The 22,032-nt window shown below is 49.3% G+C and overlaps 1 protein-coding gene across 1 annotated transcript; it reads right to left on the reverse strand.

The window, feature by feature from the left end:
* Window positions 1-5,934: 5,934 nt before the first annotated feature.
* LOC138095346 (myeloid-associated differentiation marker-like) lies at window positions 5,935-6,732 on the reverse strand. The gene has a single exon (XM_068991396.1). It carries the CDS (start codon window positions 6,730-6,732, stop codon window positions 5,935-5,937), a length of 798 nt encoding a protein of 265 aa, XP_068847497.1.
* Window positions 6,733-22,032: the final 15,300 nt, after the last annotated feature.

The following is a 22,032-nucleotide window of genomic DNA, read 5'->3' on the forward strand; positions in this document are numbered from 1 at the left end:
TGTCCTCTTCCTGGATCCTTATTTAGGGACCTCCTTCAGGTTTGGCTGCCTCTTTTCAGAAGTCCAGTGGTGAGGGACAAGTATCTGTTAAAAGAAAAATAGCTTTATTGAGGAAGCTACTAATCCTGGGGAAAATGTAAAGTCATGTCCCAAAGAACCCACTCCTAACTCCCCAGGTTTTCCTCATAGTTTATCTAAAGAAAAGAGGAAGGGTATAAGCTAGGGGGGCTTTCCAGGTGGTGCTAGTGGTAAAGAACCTGTCTGCCAATGCAGGAGGTATAAGAGATGCAGGTTCGATCCCTGGGTCAGGAAGATCCCCTGGAGGAGGGCATGGCAACCCACTCCAGTATTTTCACAGTGCCCTGCCCCCATCCAGCATATGGGAAGCCCCTAGACGGCACACCTGGCCTCAGGACCTGGATTCCTTGCCTGGTCCTGCCTGGGCCCCAGGCTCATGGGTGAAGCCAGGCCTGCTCCAGACACCTGCCGAGTCCAGGGTGTCAGAGGCCTTGGAGATTCATCGCTGACCCACTTCAGCCCTGGGTGTCAGGATGTTAGCAGGGAAGGCCCGAGTCCCATGGTGCCTGGATTCAACCCCCAGCTCCTCTCTGTCTTGTGTCTGCAGGACAGCGTGCTGTGACATAACTCAGTGGAAGATGCCAGGGCAACCACAGAGCTCTTCTGCATCTCCAGGAGAATTCGAGAGCAGTGAGGGCTGCACGCCTGGTGGAGTTCACCCCACCGCAAGGACTGCTGCTGCTGCTGCTGCTGCTAAGTCGCTTCAGTTGTGTCCGACTCTGTGCGACCCCATAGATGGCGGCCCACCAGGCTCCCCCATCCCTGGGAATCTCCAGGCAAGAACACTGGAGTGGGTTGCCATTTCCTTCTCCAATGCATGAAAGGGAAAAGTGAAAGTGAAGTCGCTCAGTCATGTCTGACCCTCAGCAACCCCATAGACTGCAGCCTTCCAGGCTCCTCCATCCATGGGATTTTCCAGGCAAGAGTACTGGAGTGGGGTGTCATTGCCTTCTCCACCCCAAGAACTAGAGGCCTTCATCTCTTCAGGGCAAAAACTCTCTTGCTTTGGGAACATGCATCTTTAGCAGTAACCTGGCTCCATATTCTCTCTACTCCCTCGGGTCCTCCTCTTATCTCTTTCTTTTTTCTCTCTGAGCTGAGTGTCGGTGGACACCACCCAGCACTGAGACGGCAACAAATGCTTGAGCTGGTATGGAGACAAGTGTTAATTTCCTTAACATCCTGAATCCTGTGGGTCCAATAAGATGTCCCTGGGACTTAATTAATACCCCACCTCCACCTCACTTTTCCAGTTGCATTTATTCCCTGGAGGGTGACATTATTTCCTGGGGGTGACACCCCGTCTCAGAGGTCCATTCGTCTCATCTTGATATTGGTGCCTCAGCACTGGGGAGCTTCCAGGCAAGGGTGCAGGAAGAGGGATGGGTGCCCCCTGCTGACCTTCAGCCCTTCATCCTTCCTCTTGTTTATAAAACTAGGAAACAAGGGTAGTGGACTTGCAAGAGTTGCGGATCTGTGAGAACGAGGTTGGAATCCTTCCTTTGGGTCCAGGAGTCATGTCCTGGACACTGTGTGTCCTGGTCTGGCTGCAGTGCCCCACCCAGAGATCCTGCAACAGCACCCCTATTTCAGTCAGATCAGTCCCTGTTGGAAAACCAGCTAGAAAAAAACAGAGTGTGGAGACTTTATGTGGGGGCTGATGGAGCTCACCTCTCTCTTTCCAGCCACCAGCCTCTCTACAAGGACATTCACAGCCAGCCTCACAGACAAGGGCTGCTTGGACTGGCAGCCAGCACTGCCATCCCCAACCAGGGTGGACAGCCAGGTGCCTGAGGCTGCAGGAGAGAATTATCCCTCTTCTCGCCACTCAAAGCTGGATTGAGGAAGTCATCTCCATGATTTTCTAAGAAAAGCCAGAGAATGGGAACATCTGTGCCCTCAGCTCTGTTCTGGATGCAGCTCAGGCCACAGTCTGGGGGACATCAGCTGGAGTCACCCTGCCTGGAGGAGGCTCTGGCTGGCTGAGAAGAGAGCCTCTGGCTGCTGCCCCAGGAGACAGGGAGCCCAGGCCAGGCAGGGAGCAAGGGAAGAGACTGAGGCTTGGGCACCAGGTGAATGGGGGGTCTTCTCCATCAACTCTGTGTGCTAAAGGGCTGGAGAAGGCCCTGGTCACCCAGAAGGTGGGCTTGGGGGCCACAGCTTCCCCTCCCCAGACCCCTGGACCCAAAGTACCTCCCTTCCTTCTGCCTTTGGAGACAAGCCTGTGTGGGCATCTCTCAGCTCCTCCCCAAGCTTGTCCATCAAATCTGCAGGGAACATGGAGGCCATCTGCCAACCATCCCTCCCCTGACCCTTCTTCTCCTCTTGGGATATTTTTCAAGCTTGAATTTTGTTTTCTTAAAAAGTTCATTTACTTCCATGTTTCAGAATCAAGTTGTTCTAAAAAGCCGTATATTGAGCCATATAATCCCTCCTCACTCAACCCTCAGCTCCCCTCCCCCACCAGGACCAGGTAACTGCTCCACTGGACGCCTAGGAGTCCTTCATGTGCTTTTTGATGTGAATCAAGCAAATACACGTGTTTATTTTTATTTTCTCTCCTTTGATAATTTAAAATGTATCATACCATTCATAATTCTGTATCTTACTGTTTTTTCCTTATAAATCCTGGGGATATTTTCTTATTATTATTTTGAAAGACTCCTCATTTTTCCAAGGTGTATAGTATTCCATCTTGTGGCTACACCATGGTTTATTAATATTTGTCCTAAAGATGAGCACTTGGGTTATTTTAAACCTATCCACCCTTATTATCAAATGAGATCTTGAGTGAGAGAATTCATTTCATACAGCTCTGGTTAGAGAAAAGTGGTGGATGATGCCATCAACCTACTTACAACCCCATCAACTCACCAGCAACTTAGAGCCTCAGGGAAAACAGCTTAATAATAATCCCTTAAGTATAATTTGCTTACTTTATAAAAGGGAAACTGAGGCTCAGATCAGTGACAAGACTCGTCTGTGCTCATGGCAGGTGAGTTGCAAAATCAGAACTAGAAAGCTGATCTCTTGGGCTCTGCTCTCCACATGATCACCATTCATCCCCAGGGAGACCAGACCAGGGCTGTGGGGCCACTGGACTGGAGCCAGGAGCACCTGTGACTGTGGACCCAGCCGGGGACCCCAGGTCTGCCTCTTTTTCTGGGCTTCTGTTTCCACTTCCCCTGCATATGGTCAGTCTTTCTGTACTCTTAACAGAATGACCTTTGTATTCCCTAAAGGTAACATGAGCTCTCCAAACAGAGTGAGAGCATTCAGACTGCTGAGCTGGACTCTGAAGAAGTGGGAGGACAAGAATGTGCAGGAACAAGGGAGTCTGGAACACCTCAGACTGTGGGGGCACCTGGAAGCAGTTTGTGTTTTGACAAATATCACTAGAGAGTTGGAACACTGGGAAGTGACTGAGGAAAGTCATGTTATAAAAGAGAAACATGGTCCCCACCAAACAGAGGTCGTGGGGGAGGAGGGTCTGTGTAATCAGGGAGGATGTGGCCAATAAACAGGACCCAGCAGCCAAGAGGAAACAAGCAGAGAGGGTGGCCAGAGGGGAGGGAACCGGCTTCCATCTCCACCTCTGAGTCTCCAGGACTGGCAAGTCCAGGTGCCCTGGGAAGAGGGGGGCTGGGAGGGACCAGGGGTCCCTGGCACCCCTACCCCCTCTAGCAGATGAGGAAATGGACTCAGCAGCAATGAGTGCCCTCCTCGGGGGGACAGGGCAGGTTTGTGCAGAACGAGGGTGGACGGGGCAGAATCTCAGCCTGGAGGATGCTGCTGCCACACTTGTCACAAGCAGTGTGCGTCCGTGAACGGACAGCCGGCCTGGGGACAGGACACCTGGGTCCTGACTCTGACTCTGCCACACCCAGGGTGACTCTGGACAAGTCCTACCCCTCCCTGGGGTCCAGCTGCACCTCCCCTATGATGAGAGGATTGAACTAAGTAGAGGACCTTCACACTCTCTTTTGAGCTCCATAGTGAGGGGATAAGACCAGTCTTGGAATTGTGACAAATGACAAATGACACTTAACCCCCCCCAACAGGAGGGAGTAGCCGCTGTCATGAACCACAGGCTTGGACAGTGAGCCCCTCAGGTGAGCCCACCCTGGAGAATTCTTTTACTAAAGCACAGAGGCATCTCCTCTTAGAAGTGAGCTCCCAGTGTTGTGTTCAGTTTGATTTAGGAAAATAGAAGAATATGAGATTCTTTACCCAGACTTGTAGACACCAGTGCATACTTGATTTTGTCAATGAAAAATTAATCAACAGTCTAAGAAAGAAATGGGAAATTTTATTCAAGCCAACCTCAGAATAATAAACAGTGCTCCTGAGGAACAGGCATCTTATTTAACAGTTTTAGCACTTTTCTGCAAGAGCATGAGAGGGTGCAAGAAACTAGATCCATAAAAGTTTCTCCTGAAAATATCTCTTTGAGGCCAGTTCTTCCAGTTTTCCCAGAGCACAAAGTGCCTTATCCTGATCTTTGCCCTCAATTCCTTTCAACGTGGATTGCAGATCAGTGACTGCAGTAGCTGATGACTATATTCTTGTAGAACTGGATGGTAGACAGCATTCTTTATTACACAGCCCCTCTATTTCCATCTTAATTTCAACCAAGTTTTCAGATACATGGTTAACCAATTTGCCCAGGTTGGTAGGAACGCTCATTCCCAGGCCAGGTAAAGACTTCACTGATAGACCACGCAAGCGCTATTGCTCATCTAGTTCTGGTAAGAGTAGCCGAGTCCACTGGACCACATGCCTTACTAGTCTGTCAGCTCCAGGATATGGCTCCCTGCAGAGGCAGGACCTGCTGCTTTGATCACTGAGGTCGGAGGGCCACATCACAGCCCCCCACAAATACTGCAGACAGATGTCTTCAAGACCTTGTGATTTTTTTCAGCTCCTTTTTTATTTTCCCAGAAAGTAGTTGGGATGAAATGTATCCCAACTTCTGTTAAGATGACCTCTACACAGCAGGTATTTAGTAAGCCTGGAAAAACTCTGGAGCCAATTTCAGGTGGGGCTGAACACAGGATGGGACCCAGGGATCCAGAGTCCTGCTCACTGGGAATTACTGACCTCCAGAGATTTTTGTGTGACTTAAAGGGGAGGTACACTGTACATCCCTCTCCACTGGGAGAAAGGAGGCCAAATTCTAGCTACATACCTCCAGCCACCAACCCCTCCCAACCCACCCCCTAACTCTCCCCACATACACACCAACTAAGGCACCCCCAGGTGGACAGACTTGCTTTGGCAATGAGACCCCTCTGGAGGCTCAGGGTGTGAACAGCTGCACAGAGAGCTGTGTGCTGTGGAGTCAGCACCTTAGGAGGTGGGAGGGGGCAGTGGACAGAGAAGGAAGGAGTCTGAGGTCCTGATGGATCAGAAGAAGGAAAATGCGGAGAGGTGGTCAGGACACAGAAGATGAGAAACCAAGGATGACCAGAAAAGGGGCAAAAAGCAGAAAATGTAGAAAAGATGAGAGAAGCAAGAGAAAGAAGCGAAACAGGACATGGGCAACCACACTAAGCAGGAAGGAGACAGAGCAGATGGAGGGAAGGAAACAGAAAAGAGGGAGATGAGTGGGGAAAGATGTGAAGAGGGAGTGAGGGAGCCAGGAAGAGGACATCAGAGGACATCGCTGTTGTTCACTTGCTGAGTCATGTCTGACTCTCTGCAACCCCATGGACTGCAGCAAGCCAGGCTTCCCTGTCCCTCACCATCTCCTAGAGTTTGCCCAAGTTTACATCCATTGAGGACATCAAAGGATAACAGAGCTCAGTGAGGAGACCTCCTGTGACCAGAGGGGATCAGAAGTCCCTGGGCTGGTCCTCAGTCCCGATAGAAAACTTGGCAGGCCCAGTACACCAAGTCAGCCACATAAATCAATAGGTTAATGGCTGTCAGGATGGCCACAGCCAGTCGCTGGACCCAGGTACACATGAGGTCATCAATACAGCTGATATCACTGGACCACTGGGGCTGCCCACCAAATTCCTCATAGAATTGGTAAAGCAGCCAGAGGACCAGAGCACTGATGTAGAGAAGGACGGAGAACAAAGTTAGCCCCAACTGGAAAATGGGGAAGCGGACAGGCAGTATGTTCTCCCAGCCACCCAGTTTTAGCAGCATAGCTAGTGTTGCCAGGATGAAGCAGATGGAGTACACGGCCACACACCACTCCAAGGCCGGCTGGTGCAGGTACAAGGAGGTGTTGCTGAGGAAGGTAAAGATGATGCCGGCCATGAAGGTCTCCAGCACCTTCAGCAGGCCTGGCATAGTGTGCACATAGCAGGTGATCTCATCGAACTCATACCAGTTCCACACAAAGGCCACATCTATGGCATAAAGTGCAGAAGCGATACAGGAGACTGCAGTGGCTGCGACGGCCCGGTCCTGGAGAGGTCCATCAGGCAGGAACTGGACGTAGGTGACGGAGTAGATGCTGGAGGCCAAGAGGCAGAGGAGGGTGGCGTAGCAGGCGTAGGTGATAGAGAGGTTGTACCAGAAGAAAGGAAAGCGTGATTCGAAATCAAAAAACTCGACTGTGACTATTATGAGTGTCACAGCAAAACAGAAGCCCCAGATGGACATGGGCCAGTTACCTATGTCCCCTCTCCAAATGCCCATGTCGGCCACCAGGGAGAAGGCCACGCAGGTAGAGAAGAGCTGTGGCAGGCGGAGGAAGCAGCACACTGTATTCCAGGCCTCCAGGTTTCGGTATGTGACCCCAGTGGACATGGTGCTGTGATGGTCAGGCAAGTCACAGTCACAGTACGGCAGTGGTCTTCACGGAGGACCCGCCAGAGAAAGGTCCAGTTCTGGAGGTGGATTAAGCCAGACACCTGGAAAAGGCTCAGGGCCCTGTGACAGCTGAGGCTCAGAATCCATGGAGTTAAAGCCAGTGGCCCAGAAACTCAGGTAACAGCACAGCCACTCCAGAATGGTTCTCCCCACCCATCACCCTTGGCCTTGTCAGGAGACTGGTCTTATCCCAAACCTCACAGCTGGGTTGGGTCTGGCCTCAAACCATGAACATCCTGCATCTCTCTGAGCTGTGGGTCATTATCTATGGAGACACAGGATAGGATGGCCCTTATCTCTAACCCCAACACTTCAGGTCTCTCAAAATTGAAAACAAATTAAAAAAAAAATTTATAACAAAATTTAACCTAAACAGACATGAGACAATTTGTGATCTCCATTTATTTCACTTCATGTGAATGTTCAAAATTTCAGTTGCAGAAACAAAACACTAATGTGTTTGATTACAAGGTCTTTTCAGACCCCAGTGGGGTGTCATGTCACATAGAGATGTACCATGTCACATACCTGAAGCTGAAAAAACTGAATTTTGAATTATATCTGACCCCAAGAGTTTCAGAAATGGGATTGAGGATTGTACTGCTAACCCCATTTTACACATGACAAAACTTATGGCTCAGAGAATTAAGTGCTTTCCTTAAGGTGGCATGAACAGGATGTGGGAACCCCAGATAAAAATGCCAAATGTGTGGATTTGAATGGTTTGCTGTATAGCCCATATATCAACAGAGCCCATGGGTGGGAGCCCAGGACCTAAGCTCGGGGCTCTGGGACCCAGGACATGGCTATAGCGCCATGGCACCCCACACCAGTACTCTTGCCTGGAGAATCCCATGGACAGAGGAGCTTGGAGGGCTGCAGTCCATGGGGTCGCTAAGAGTCGGACACGACTGAGCAACTTCACTTTCAATTTTCACTTTCATGCATTGGAGAAGGAAATGGCAACCCACTCCAGTATTCTTGCCTGGAGAATCCCAGGGACGGGGGAGCCTGGTGGGCTGCTGTCTATGGAGTCGCACTGAGTCGTACACGACTGAAGCGACTTAGCAGCAGCAGTAGCAGCTCCTTCCACAGCAACCTGAAGACACACGTCCTGGCCTCTCCTCCCTGCAGCATCACTAGAAAGAGCTGCCATCTGAGGGGACACAGCCCCACCTGGAGAAGGGCAGCTTCAGGGGTGAACAGGGAGGAGCCACGGGGTGAGAGCAAGGCTGTGGGAACAAGATGATGTGGGAAGTAGTGAAACAGAGCAGGACTCTATGGTCCTTCCCTCTGTGACCTCTGCCTGCCTTTTGTCTATGGAAAACTTTAAAGAATGAGTTTAATCAGAGAAATGAAAACATGCAGAAACAAAGGAAAACAGACAAAGGAGACCAAATAATAATAATAATGAGCTCATTAGGTGTAGTTACGGATCTTTAGTTCCTCCTTGAGGGCTATAGATTCTATTCTGAGCCATATCCTGTATTCTGAGCCATGTCCTGTATTCTGAGCCATGTCCTGTATTCTGAGCCATATCCTGTGAGCCGTCTTATAGGTACTGGAACCCCCACCAGGTGGAAGAAGTCAACTACGTGATGATCAGACTGTAGCCATGACATAAGCTGCCAGTTCTGAGAACTGGCCTCAAACAAATGGAAACAAACCAACCCTAGAGCTGCAGATTACCTGTACTTAAAACAATCAAGATGACGCTAGTCAGACCACCGAGGACCGATCTGAAGATGACTGTCAGAGCTGACTGTGCCGTTTCTGCATGTAGCCCGCTCCCTCAGTCTATAAAGGCCCTCACCTCCTGCTTGGCAGGGCTGTACAGTGGATAGGGTGGGGAGGGGAGTCAGCCTTGGGATAGACATTCACTCTCCCGTCAAATTGCCACCATCTGAAATGAAGTAAACTTTCCTTCCCACCCAACCTGGCCTGCTTATTGACTTTTGGGCAGTGAACGACCAGACCCCACACCTTTTGGTAATAGTAGCAACTATTCTGAATCCCCTTCCCTCAATTTTGCCTTAACGTTTGATTCTTCCTCATTTGGGAAGGGAGACCCCAACCCAGCATGACTCCAAGGAGGAGAGTCATGGAGAAACCACAGAATAAGTAAACATAATGTTTGGCTTTTCAGCTTCAAAGGAGCCATCCAGATGTGAGTCTGGAAAGATCTAGGAGTGGTCCTACCTGAGCAGGACTTTTCTGGCCTGGGAGACTGGTTAGCAGCTTCCAGGGTGGGAACCAAGGGATTGGAAATGAACAAGGATGCTGTGTCTGATGCTGATGTGGAGCTTTTCAGGACCTCCCAGTGAGGGGATAGGGATGGACAGATGGACCATTTTAAGGGCAGGAGCTGAAAGAGGAGGCACCTCCTTAACCTCTGGGAGGAGACAGCCCTGAGGATGCACCCTGGACTGGAGTGGGGGATGGGGATGATAGAGTGGAGATGACTGGGGGGATTCCAGGGTCCCGGTGGCCCTGTGGCAGCCCAGTAAGTGTCTTCTGACCCAGAAGGGATGCAGGCATGGAGCCAACCTTCCCCATGGAGGAGGGGCCTGGACTGGAACTGAGACAGGAGAACAGGGGCCTGAAGGGGCTTCAGGGCTGTGACAGGGACACGTGGCCAGAGTGGCAGGGACCCTGGAGACCATGGAATTGCCCAGGTCACCTGCCCAAGACAGTCCCGCCAGCCAGGGCTGCAGTCCTGCTCACACAGGGGCTCCTCCAGGGTCCAGTGTGTGGGGAGTGAGGCCCTTCCCAGCGCGCCCCCTCCTCAGGGACAGCTGCCCTGTTTCCAAGGGACTATTTGCTGAGAGGCCCCTAGGGCGGAAGGGCCAGCACCCTGAGCCCCAGCCAGCTTCCTGCCATCAGGGGATTATTATATCACCTTTGCTGATAATAAACCCTGGGACAGCCTGAGGAGGAAAGAGAAACACAGAGCAAACCTGAGAACCTCCCTGGACTCACAAAGCTCCTTGAGCCCCAGTTACCAGGGGAGCCCTGGGGCCTGCGGGCCTCCCAGTGGGCACTACCGGGTGGGGAGGGGCACCAGATATACGTTACTCTGGGATGTTAATGCTCTGTACCCCAGTTTGTTACCAACTTAACTCCCTGATCTGCCACTGGGATTTCCACTTAAGGGTGAAAGACAATTTTGGAGACTTTTAATGGCACAGAGGGGGGATTTGGGGTGGGAGAGGTATGGGAATTCCAGCTGTGTGCCCCTGGGTCAGGCCTGTGCCCTCTCTGGGCCTCAGTTCCCCCACCTGGAAAGCAGGAAGTGGAAGTTTGCCTGAGTCTCCCTGCAGCCCTCCTCCACTCTAGTCTGTGAGCCTTGACATGGTGCCCCCATCAGAGCAGCCTGAATGTGGCTGAGCCCTGCCTGCCTCAGCAGCCAGGCATGTGGACTGGAAGACAGTGAGCCAGGAAGGTCAAGGTCAGGACAGAGGAAGGAGGAAGAGTTCAGAAGGGCAGAGAAGGAGGAGGGGAGATGGACACTCAGAGTGACAGGGAGGCTGTGGGGCCTGGAGGAGACACTTCATAACTGAATGATCTTGGGCAAGTTAGTTATCAAAGCCTCAGTTTCCTCATTTGTGTAGGATGAGGAAACATAATACCTGATTTATGTCAATTAAATAAATACTAGCATATGAAGGGCTCATGAAAGGGCCTGGCACAAAACACATTCAATCCACGCTGGCTACCTGTTCCCCTCCCTCTCACAGAGGACACAGAAGGCCCTAGCCCCACTTTGGACATAAGTGCATGAAAGCTTCATTCTTCCAGATCAGGTGCTGCAAACACCTGAAGGTGGTCCTGAAGGTGGCCCAGGGATGTGTTTGGTTTCTCTTCACAGAGTTTTTAGGAGAGATTGTTTAGAATCAGTATTATTTCTTCCCGAAGTGTTGGTAGCTGCAGTGTTTTAATTTCACATGGAAATCTGGATTTCCAGCTCCTCTTGAAGCTTCAGGAGATCTGGTGTCACTGGGCCATGTTGCCTCTGGGAGGAAGGGTGAAGCTGAGTAGCTGCCATGTCCTTTAGACTGCTTTTCATTCTCACCTTTGTTTAGCATTTTCTATATTTCCTTCTTCTCAAGTATAATTGGCATGAAGCAGGACTATGAGCATCTCACATGTGCCCGGTTTACACTCTTGGGCGTGGCCAAGCTTCCTGCCTGCTCACAGAGTGTCCACCTCTCCATCCAGGGATCATCCATATCCTCAACCTCATGTACAGCCTTCAACATCTTTCACATGCTCTGAAATCATACATAGACATGTGTGTACATATGCAGCTTCCCATGTGGCTCACTGGTAAAGAATCTGCCTGTCTATGCAGGTGACTCAGGAGACATGGGTTTGATCCTTGGGTCAGGAAGATCCCCTGAAGAAGGGAATGGCAACCCACTCCGGTAATCTTGTCTGGGAAAATGCCACTGGCAGATGAGCCTAGTGGGCTATAGTCCATGGGGTCTGACATGACATAGGGACTGAGCATGCACACACGTACATACATGCACACATTTGTGATACATATCTGTAGTTTTTTTCCAGGTTTATAAACATAAGACCATGTCATGCACATGGCCTCTTACTTTTTAACCACCTGCAACAAGTGCAGCTAATCTCTCCAGGGGCCCTAGTCTTCTCCATCCCTTTTACTTATTTCCTTCCCCCCTGGCTCCTGCGGGCATTTTGACCCTTCTCTAGATCAGTGGATCCTCCCCTGTGAGTCTCAGACACTGGGGGACACAGGATATGACAAGGGGTCCTGGGATCCGTGTGACCACCATGCTCTAGGGCAGGAGGTCAGGCATTCTCTCTGTAAACTTTTAAAAAATAAGACAAAAACTCTTTTTTCCTTTCTGGAAACTTATCTTGGTTTCCTAGGACTATTGCAACAAGTTGGTACAAGTTTGATGGCTTGAAACAACAGAGATTTATTCTCTCACTGTCCTGGAGGCCTGAAGTCTGAAATCAAGGTGTCAGCAGAGCTGTGCTGCTTCAGATTCTTCAGAAAGAGGGGCCTTCCTTTCCTCTTTTAGCTTCTGGAGGCCCCTTAACTTGTGGCTGCTTATCTATGTCTCTGCCTCCACCTTCAGGTACTCATCTTCTCTCAACTATGTGTGTGCAAATCTCTCTCTCTCATTTCTCTTATAAAGAGACCAGGCATGAGATTTCAGGCTCACCCTCCATTCTTAACTAAATATGTCTGCAAAGACCCTACTTCTAAATAAGGCCCATTCTGAAGTTCTGAGTAGACATGAATTATGGGAAGACACTCTTCAGCCCTTTATGGTCCTCTTTCACATCCTCCTGTCCTTACTTCATGATTCTTTTTCTAATGTGTTTTATCATATAAAGTGAATTTGTTTACTGAGTATTTTTGATTGATGTGTGTTCACTGGAGTTCCTGGGACTCACAGTGGGTTGTTCCTCATGTATTTTGTCATTAAGCTGAGACCCTCTTTTACAGGACCCCTTTTCCTGGAAGGGTCCTACTGGGTCAGGAGCTTCACCCAGAATAACTGCACCTGCTCCTGCTCAGGACCCTCTAGATCAATTGCCTATTGGGCACTGACTGTGTTAATTTTCCAGGTTGGAGTTGTTGGATCTCAGGGATCATGCACATTTGGACCCAAACTCACAAGAAAAGAAGACCTGAAATTCCTATTCCTCTTGTGGAAACTTAAAAAAACCCCACAAAACTCGTGTGGGGCAGATGTCAGCCTTGACCATTCCTCTAGCTGAAGGGCATAGTTTTTCCTTGTCTACCCTTGCTCCAAGGCTGTAGGCCATGTGGTCTTGGCTTTAGGGAAGTGTCTCAGCTCCAGATCCTTACCTTGTGCCACCCCAAAGCCTCATTCCTGACTCAAGTGAGGATATGAATCAGCCTCCAGTTAGCCAGGCTTAATTCTCCCTTCTCCCTCCTCCTTCCTACACAGAAGCAGCAGTCACATCAGCTCTGCCACAGAAGACTCATGAGATCCTTGAGCAAAGCATTTAATCCTGCAACTCTTTCCTGCCTTTTTGCCTTGTTAATTCTAACTTGTCCTTGACCTCCACATCACCTCCTCCAGGAAGCCTTCCTGGATCCCACAAGCTTCACCTCTCATTGCTCCCAGATTGATACTGCTCAGCCTTTACCCTGTGGTAAGCAGTGATTGTGGACAGGTCACTACAGAGTCCTGCATCGTATCTGAGCATCACAAATGAGGTGCAGAGTAACAGAGGTGTTGGATAGGCCTGAACGCCAGAGAAATACGTTGGATTTTAGCCGTGAGTGATGATGCCTCACTAACATTTTCTACGGTTGGGCCACTCAGATGCCCAGATTGGAACTGCCCCTCAGGTTGTTAGGAAGAAAATGAAATGGAGGTCAGTGAAGAAGCAGTGCAGAATGCAGTGGTCATGTGGAGCAACTGGACCATGCATACATCACTGCTGCTGCTGCTGCTAAGTCGCTTCAGTCGTGTCCGACTCTGTGCGACCCCATAGACGGCAGCCCACCAGGCTCCCCCGTCCCTGGGATTCTCCAGGCAGGAACACTGGAGTGGGTTGCCATTTCCTTCTCCAGTGCATGAAAGCAAAAAGTGAAAGTGAAGTGGCTCAGTCATGTCCAACTCTTAGTGACCCCATGGACTGCAGCCCACCAGGCTCCTCCGTCCACAGCATTTTCCAGGCAGTGTACATCACTGTGGGTGTGTAAAAGCTACACTCAAGGGTCTGACAGTTTCTTATACAATTAAACATAAATTACCCCATGACCTAGCAATTTCAACCATAAGTATTTTCTCAACAGAAATGAAATCTTCCTCTACAAGTCTTATGTAAGAATGTTCATTCATAGCAGCTTTCTCATAATAATCCCAAATTAGAAGCAGGCAATATATCAGTCAACAGGGGAATAAACACAGTAATATAGTCAAACCTAGAGTATTACAATACAAGGATGAACTATAAACTACACAAAACATGGATGCATCTCAAAAACTTTGTGATAATTGAAAGATTCTAGAAACAAAAGAATATACACAGTATGATTCTGAAATAGGTTAAACTAATCTACCATGCAGATCGAAAGTGGTCCCCTCTTGGGTTGGGGAGGTGGATTTACTCAAAAAGGCATGTGGAAACTTTGCGGGGTGTTTATATTGCTCTATATTTTAACAGTAGTTTACAACACATTGGTGCATGGATTATCTTTTTTTGTTGTTGTTGTTTTTTTGTTATGGATTATCTTTTGATGGAAAATGAAATTCAAGAAGTTCTCTCATTCTATAAAGTGTTTGATAACATTTTACAACAAGCAGTATCAAGATATGTATATGCCACCTTTTGATAGTGTTTTAAATAATGGAACACTTTATAACAATCTCTAGAAATTCTGTTTTTCCAAATCTGCAGTTTTAGTTTTTGCCCTTTCATCTTATCTGATTTTAAAGGGCATGGCAAGATGAAAATAACCTGAGTGTCCATCAGTGGGTGAATAGAATAAGAAACACACACACACACAGAATATTACTCAGCCCTAAAAAAGAAAGAAATTCTGACATCAGCAACAACATAGATAAACCTGGAGGACGTTACACCGAGTTGAAAGGGAGACACAGAAAAACTATTGCAATTGCACTTATGTGTGGAATCTTAAAAAAAAAAAAAAACAGATTCACAGAGGCAGAAAGTAGAACAGTGGTGGGACAGGGAGGTGGGGAAACGGGGAGACGTTGTCAAAGAATACAAAGTTGTAGTTCAATCCAGGGATGCTCGGATGCTATAGTTTGGGAAAGAGACAAGCAGGGGAAATTAAATGCTCAGAGAGGCTACCAGATCTTTCTGAACCTGCTTCTCTTGATGCCAAGGGAGGTCACTTCTCCAGACGGACAACACAGAGAGAATCTTAAGTTTTTGCTCCCTCACTTATTCTGTTTGGCACATAATATTAGGAAACCCTACTTCTTTTGGAGATACAAGAAAGCCCCTTGGAAACATTTCAGCTTTTCCAGTACACAATTCCCTTTGAGAATATGACTATCCCAGAAATATGCACGCACATACCCTGGAAACCTTGCATTCTGTTACAAGGCTGTTACAGAACTCCTAGACCCCATCTCCCAGGACACTAATGGACCCACGGGACTCAGGGTAGGAAGCCGACCTTAGAGGTAAGTCAGGTGATTCCTGCACTACCTTCTCCTCAGGTGTGGGTGAGCAGAGTCCTGGGCTCATACCCAGGGCTCCCCCTTGTGGTGCCCCCCAAATGCCCGAGGTCCCCAGATAGACGAGAGAGTCCTCTGGAGGCAGACCAAGGAGTCTGAGTCCTGACAATGATACCTGCACTCATCTTCAAGGTCCCCTTTTGCTTCTATGACTCAGGAGTTCTGGGACCCGCATCACAGGGCGCTCAGAAGGTGACTACTGAAGCCTTTGGGGAAGGTGGGGTGCTATATTTTGCACTATTGGGATTAAACTGTTTTAAGAGAACGATTGCAGTCTGGAGTTTGCATCCTTAGGAGATGATAGGGGAAGGGTACTTCCCACAGAAGAAGCCAGAGCAGGGGGCACAGAGCAATGTTTATGGGAGAGAGAGCAAGTAGAGTCTGACAGGGACAGACATGCACAGTCTTGGGCGTCACATCAAGCACTTAGGACTCAGTGGGAAGCCATTGTTGAGATGGAACCTGGGGACTAACTTTCAGTTATAGAAAAGCCTCTGGGAATTTCCCCCCAGATAGGAAAGTGGCAGATATGCAATGAGCGGGGGGAGGGGGTCAAAAAATGAGAGAAGGACTGTGAGCTCAAACTCACAGGCAAAGATGGTCCCCCTGAAGCCCCAGGCAGGGGCAGGTGTGTGCTGAGAGCTGGGAGCTCACTGGGGTGGAAGGGCCCAAGGAAGCGGGCTGGACACTAGGAGCTGCAACCACACAGGGGCCCTTCCAACTCAGCACCTGCTCTGGACCAGAGGCTGAGGACCTGGGTGAGCAAGGCCCAGCCAGTCCTTGAGAAACTCTTGATTGAAGGGAGGGTGACCCATGACCTGACCATCAACACTTCGGGGGCGGTGTGTCCACAGAGGGCAGGGCAGGTATCTTGAGCAGGGACGGAGGACAGGGGGCAGGCAGGACACCAAGTCCGAGTGGAAGGTATAGGTGTGTCTTAGTGGAGGAGGCAGGAAGGGGGTACTGGGGAGGGAAAAGCCCGATCCCTAGTCTGAGGAGTGGAGGAGGGGGGCTTGTTTGGGGAGCAGGAATGTGCAGGAGGCAGGGAATGGACCTGAATTTGGGCCCTTCTGCTGGGCTTGTGGCACCAGGGACCAAGGGCAGACTATCAGCTCCTGGACTCACTGAAGATCCCTGTTCTCAACATGCTGAACAAGGAGCACTCTGGAAACATCTGTGTCCATGTTCCCCGGGCCCTGGGCTCCCTGTGAGAGCTGCTTGAAGCCGGGCCTGCTTCAGCACCTGCTGAGACTACTGTATCAGAGCCTTTGGAGACTCACTGCCGACCCACTTCAGTCCTGGTCTCAGCGTGTGAGCAGGGAAGTCCTGGGTCACATGGCACCTGGATTCAGCCTCCAGGCCCCTCTCAGTCCTGACTCTGCAGGACAGCGTGCTGGGACACAACTTGGTGGAAGATACCAGGGCAGCCACGGAGCTCTACCGCATCTCCAGGAGAATTCGAGAGCAGTATGGCTGCCTGCCTGGTGGAGTTCATCCCTCCCCTGCCCGAGGACTAGATCCTCATCTTTCCAGAGCAAATATCCCCTTGCTTTTGGAAAATGCTTTTTTAGTAGTAAAATGGTTCCATATTCTCTCTACTCCCTCGGATCCTCCTCTTTTTCTTTCTTCTCTCTGAGCCTAGCGTCGGTGGACACCACCCAGCACTGAGAGGGCGATGAACACTTGAGCCAGGACAGGAATACCCTGAATCCTGTGGGCCCAGGGAGCAGATGATGTGACGAATCAATACCCCTCCCTCTGTCTCCCTGTTCCAGTTCCATTTGCTCTTGGGACGGGGGCATTATATCCTGGGGGTGGCACCTGGCTCAGAGGTCCACTCATCCCATTTTGAAATTGGCACCCCAGCACTGGGGAGCTTCCAGACAAAGGTACAAGAGGCGTGATGGGTGCCCCCTGCTGACCTTCAGCACCTCATTCCTCTGTTCCTACAAGTTCTTGGGCCCCGTGCACAGTGAAGGCCAAACAAACTGGAATGTTGAAGTTTGGACCAGAAAAAGGTTTATTGTAGGGCCATGCAAGAAGACAGGTGGCTTGTGCCTTAAAAAACTCCCTGAAGAGTTTCAGCAAAGCTCTTTTGAAAGCCACGTTGGGGGCAGGGAGTGTCACAGGGTCTGTGATTAGCTCCTGCACCTTTCTTTGATTGGCTGATGGTGGGATAGCAGGGTGGTGTCACAGAGCTGAACTCTATCGGCCCTTAGGCTCCAGGAGACCTGGGGCTATGTGTTTCTGGTCATCAGGCAGTTAACCTCTTCCGTTTGTTGGAGAGGGGGTTGGTTTTCACATCTGCAGAACATCTCAGGAAATGTGCATCACCTACTATTTATTATCTAGAAACTTCAGAGAGAAGCTAAAGCAGAGGATATTGGGGAGGGGCTTGTCCTGGGAAGATCTCATGGGTTCCTGCTCAGTTATACTTCCTCTCATTTATAAAAAGAGGGAGCAAGTTAGTGGACTCTGGAGTCTGGAGGAACTAGGATGGAATCCTGGTTCTGCTAGCTGTGTGACCTAGGGTGAGTGACTCAACCTCTCTGTGCCTCAGGTTCACCCTCTGTAAAGTAGGGGAATGTAACCATTCATAGGGTTCTCATGAGATGTTGATACAAACCCCCAAGCACCAGGCCTGTCATAGATCAAGCAGCCACCAAGCGTCTGTAACTGTGATTATTCTCTGCAACACAGGCCCACCTAGGAGAACAGTAATCCTCTGCTCCAGGGCCCAGCCTGTGAAGAAAGGTTGTGCATAGTGTGGGGAGAAGGGTCCAAACCAGAGTAGTGACTGTGAATTGGAAACAGTTTCTGAGTTGTTTTTTAATCCCTGCCTGGGTCCCATTTCAGGTTCACTGAACCAGAATCGCTGGGGTTGGGCAATGGGGTTGGGGCAGAAACCTGTTAGTATTTTGACTTCTAGAGTTATTATTTTCTTTTATTTATTTAGCTGCATTGGATTTTTTTATCTTGTGGGATCTTTCATTGCAGTACATAGGCTCTCTAGTTGCAGTGGACCCAGTTTCTCCATGGCGTGTGATATCTGAGTTCCCTGACCAGGGACTGAACCCATGTCCCCTGCACTGCAAGGCAGATTCTTAACCACTACTACCATGGAAGTCCCATTCTAGAGGTGATTCTGAATGTTAAGACATTGGAATCACCCGAGGAGTTTTTCAGCACCCCAGGACCTGAGCACCATGTTCTCACAGTTCACCAGGAGCAGCATCACCTGGGGGCTCCTGGGCCCCACCCCAGAATTTCTGATTCAGCAGGTCTCAGGCAGAACCAAGGAATCTGCATTCCCAACAAGTTCCCCGCCTATCAGCTACAAACTGACACTTGCCATCTACCTCTACAAGGATTAAATCATGTGCTACTGCAGCTGCTGACCTTCAACACCCCCTAAAAGGAGTTCAGGCTGGAGAGCAGAAATGAGGCACTCTGTGCTTGGGGTACTGGCAGGGCAGGTCTTCAGACAGATATTTTCAGGAGCCGATTTTATGAGCCCAGTTCTTGTACCTCCTCATATCTACAAAAGCACTAAATCCTTCATGGTGACCACTGTTCCGCGTGACTAGCAAAAGCTTCATGAGACTAGCTGGAACCTTCTGGAAAAACATGTGCTTGACTGCACATATTCCCCCTTCATGAAAATCATAGATAAATTGCCTCTTTGGAGCAGTTTCTCAGAGCTACCTGAGATCTGTCTCCTGGGCTGCAGTCATTTTGCCCCAAATAAAACAACGCGCAACTGCCATGTCCTTTTTTTTTTTTAATTTGACACCCTCTACCCCGTGTTGATACTCTGTTGCTGGCCTGGGAACCGCGTTTGAGAAGCACTGCTGGAGCATCAGGTGATTATGCTGTGTCATCATGGATAAACCACTGGCCTAGGAGATGAGCACCACTGGGGGGACTCCTATCACCATCAGCCTCACCCCCATCCCTCCCTTGGCTGCTGTTCATGCAGAGAGGGCACAACCCTGCAGGGCGTGTCCTAAACAGCCCACTACATGGATGAGTGTCTCCAGATGAGATTAAGAACCTAAGGGATTCATTCCAGGCCCATCTGACTCTAAACAGACTTCTGTTTCCTTCCTTCCTTTCGCTCTTTCTTCCTGTTTGATTTGCCCACATCCTATTTTGCCTGTTGCAAGTAAGATGTTGGCCTCTCCCACCACTTTCTTTAACTAAAGCAGTCTGGCATTAACCTCGGAGAGACAGCTGTGAATGGTCCTGACGAGAGATCTTAGCTTCCTGCCCAGGAATTGAACCTGGGTAGCCTGGATGAAAACTAAGACTCCTCGCCACCAGGGGCTGGAGGCTAGAATAAAAGTGGCCCTGCTCTTTCCCTCATTTGAAAGCAAGAACGTTTCGAGAAGGCAAAAACCGTAAATACAGGTACACAGTTTATTATTAGAGACACAGCATAACGTGTGGGAAAACACACAGAGAAACAATTTTTTTATTTAAGTCAGAAGGAGGCCAGAAATAGACACTTGGAGAGGAGTGCAATAGGAGGTGACTTATGTTGCTTATATAGGATAATCCTTCAAGGTCTTTGTTTACGTTTGACCAAGATGTGTATGCAACTTTTTGCTAAGATGAATCCCAATGCAGAAGCCTGTGGGTGCATGTCCACACTTATTACGGGGTGCTGCCCTTTTCCTTTTTGAACTACAAGGAGCCTTCCACATATGTGCAGATGGGGAAGTCTTCCTTGACCTCAGGAGTGGGAACTTTTTCTCTGCTTTAACAAAGCTCAGCTTTTGCCACTAGCTTTGTCCTTGGAGTGTCTGGGTGAGAACAGAGTTTCAGTTTTAGCCCATCTGACAAACACCAGCTGTCTATTCCAGGGGCCCATCTATCCCCTACCTCAGTAATAATTTATGTCCTGTCCTTGGGCTATATCATTCTTTTAAATGTTGTGCTCTGCCCGCCTCCCTCCTTCCCCATCCACCCACCCCACACTCCCAAGAAAAATTTGAGAAGAAACTTTCCCTTTAAGAATAGGGTCACCCAGTAATTTTTGCCACCCAGACTAGAAAAACAAAACAGGAAATACCCATCCTATCATCACCTTTAAGGCTGGCAGTGGCCATTACTTCTTCCTGCAGAGGCCTGGGGACACTAAGGCAGGAGGGCACAGGGATGCCCTTCACAAACATGCAGGCAGGTGTCTCCAAGACCATGAGATTTTTTTGATCGTTTCTTTTGTAACCGAGCAGGACCCTATGGGGGCTTCTTGGACCAGAAAGAAAGTGTTAGTCGCTCAGTTATGTCCAACTCTTGCAACTCCATGGATTGTAGCCCACAGGCTCCTCTGGGATTCTCTAAGCAAGAATACTGGAGATCCCTCCCTCAAATCCTCTGCTTTAGCTCCTTTTGAAGTACCTAGAAAACACTATCTGATGCACATTTCCAGAGTTGTTTTACAGATGTGAAAAACCCTGAGTGAATGTGAGACCTTAACCACTTCAAGAGCTGGACTATAAAGAAAGCTGAGCACTGAAGAACTGATGCTTTTGAACTGGGGTGTTGGAGAAGACTCTTGAGAGTCCCTTGGACTGCAAGGAGATCTAACCAGTACATCCTAAAGGAAATCAGTTCTGAATATTCATTGAAAGGACTGATGCTGAAGCTGAAATGCCAATACTTTGGCACCTGATGTGAAGAACTGACTCATTTGAAAAGACTCTGATGCTGGGAAAGATTGAAGGCAGGAGAAGGGGACAACAGAGAATAAGATGGTTGGATGACATCACCGACTCAATGGACATGAGTTTGAGTAAACTCTAGGAGTTGGTGATGGACAGGGAAGCCTGGCGTGCTACAGTCCATGGGGTTGCAGAGTCAGACATGACTGAGCCATTAAACTGAACTAAACAGAACCACTTCAAGACCTTGAGCACATAGCCCCCAGGCCTCCTAGAGGTAAGGACTGATAATCAGAGTATTGCATAGGAACTCCTCACTATCCTGAGACCCTCCTCCCTTACCTGGCCTTTAAATATGCTGATACTCTTAGGGGAGTTTAGGGCTTTAGGGCATGAGCCACCTTTTTCCTCCCATGACCCTGCAGTTTTTTCTACTCCAAACTCAGACATTCCGCTATTGCTTGGCTTTACAGTGCATAAGGCACAAGAGCTTGCTTTCTATTACACTTGTCTGATACCCAGAGAGCAGTTGGGATAGAAGGCATCCACCCCTGGCTTCCTCTAAGACACCCTCCAGGCAGCAGGTATTTAGTGAGCTTGCAAAAGTTCTGGAGCCAGTCTCAGGTGGGGCGGAGCAATCCAGGTGGGGTCTCAGAATCCAGTGTCCCTGCTCTAAGCATCCTGCCCACTGGAAATTACTAACCCTGTGAGTTTTATTTTGCTTTTTTCAGTTAGAAGGGAAGAACACTGTACACCGCCCACCACTGAGAAAAAGGGGACACAATCACTAGCTACCCACCACCACCCCAAACCACCCTCCACACACACACCAACTAAGGCACCACCAAGGGGACAGACACACTTTGGCAATGAGGCCCCTCTGGAGGCTCAGGGTGTGAACAGCTGCACAGAGGGCTGTGTGCTGTGGAGTCAGCACCTTAGGAAGTGGGAGGGGGTGGTGGACAGGGAAGGAAGGAGTCTTAGGTCCTGATGGATCAGAAGAAGGAGAATGGGGAGAGATGGTCAGGACACAGGAGATGGGAAAGCCAAGGAAGAACATAAAAGGGCCAAAAAGCAGAAAATGTAGGAAAAATGAGAAAGAGGCAAAATAGATTGTGGGCAACCACAAAGAACAGGAAGGACACAGAGCAGAAGGAGGGAAGGAAACAGGAGAGTGAAATGAGTGGAGAAGGATGTGAGGACGGAGAGAGGGAGCCAGGGAGACAACA

Source organism: Capricornis sumatraensis, chromosome 19, assembly GCF_032405125.1.
Source record: "Capricornis sumatraensis isolate serow.1 chromosome 19, serow.2, whole genome shotgun sequence".
In the NCBI taxonomy this organism is placed as follows: Eukaryota; Metazoa; Chordata; class Mammalia; order Artiodactyla; family Bovidae; genus Capricornis; species Capricornis sumatraensis.

Coding starts and splice junctions, on each gene's coding strand:
- LOC138095346 (XM_068991396.1), bottom strand. CDS start 6,732: ATGGGCATTTGGAGAGGGGACATAGGTAACTGGCCCATGTCCATCTGG.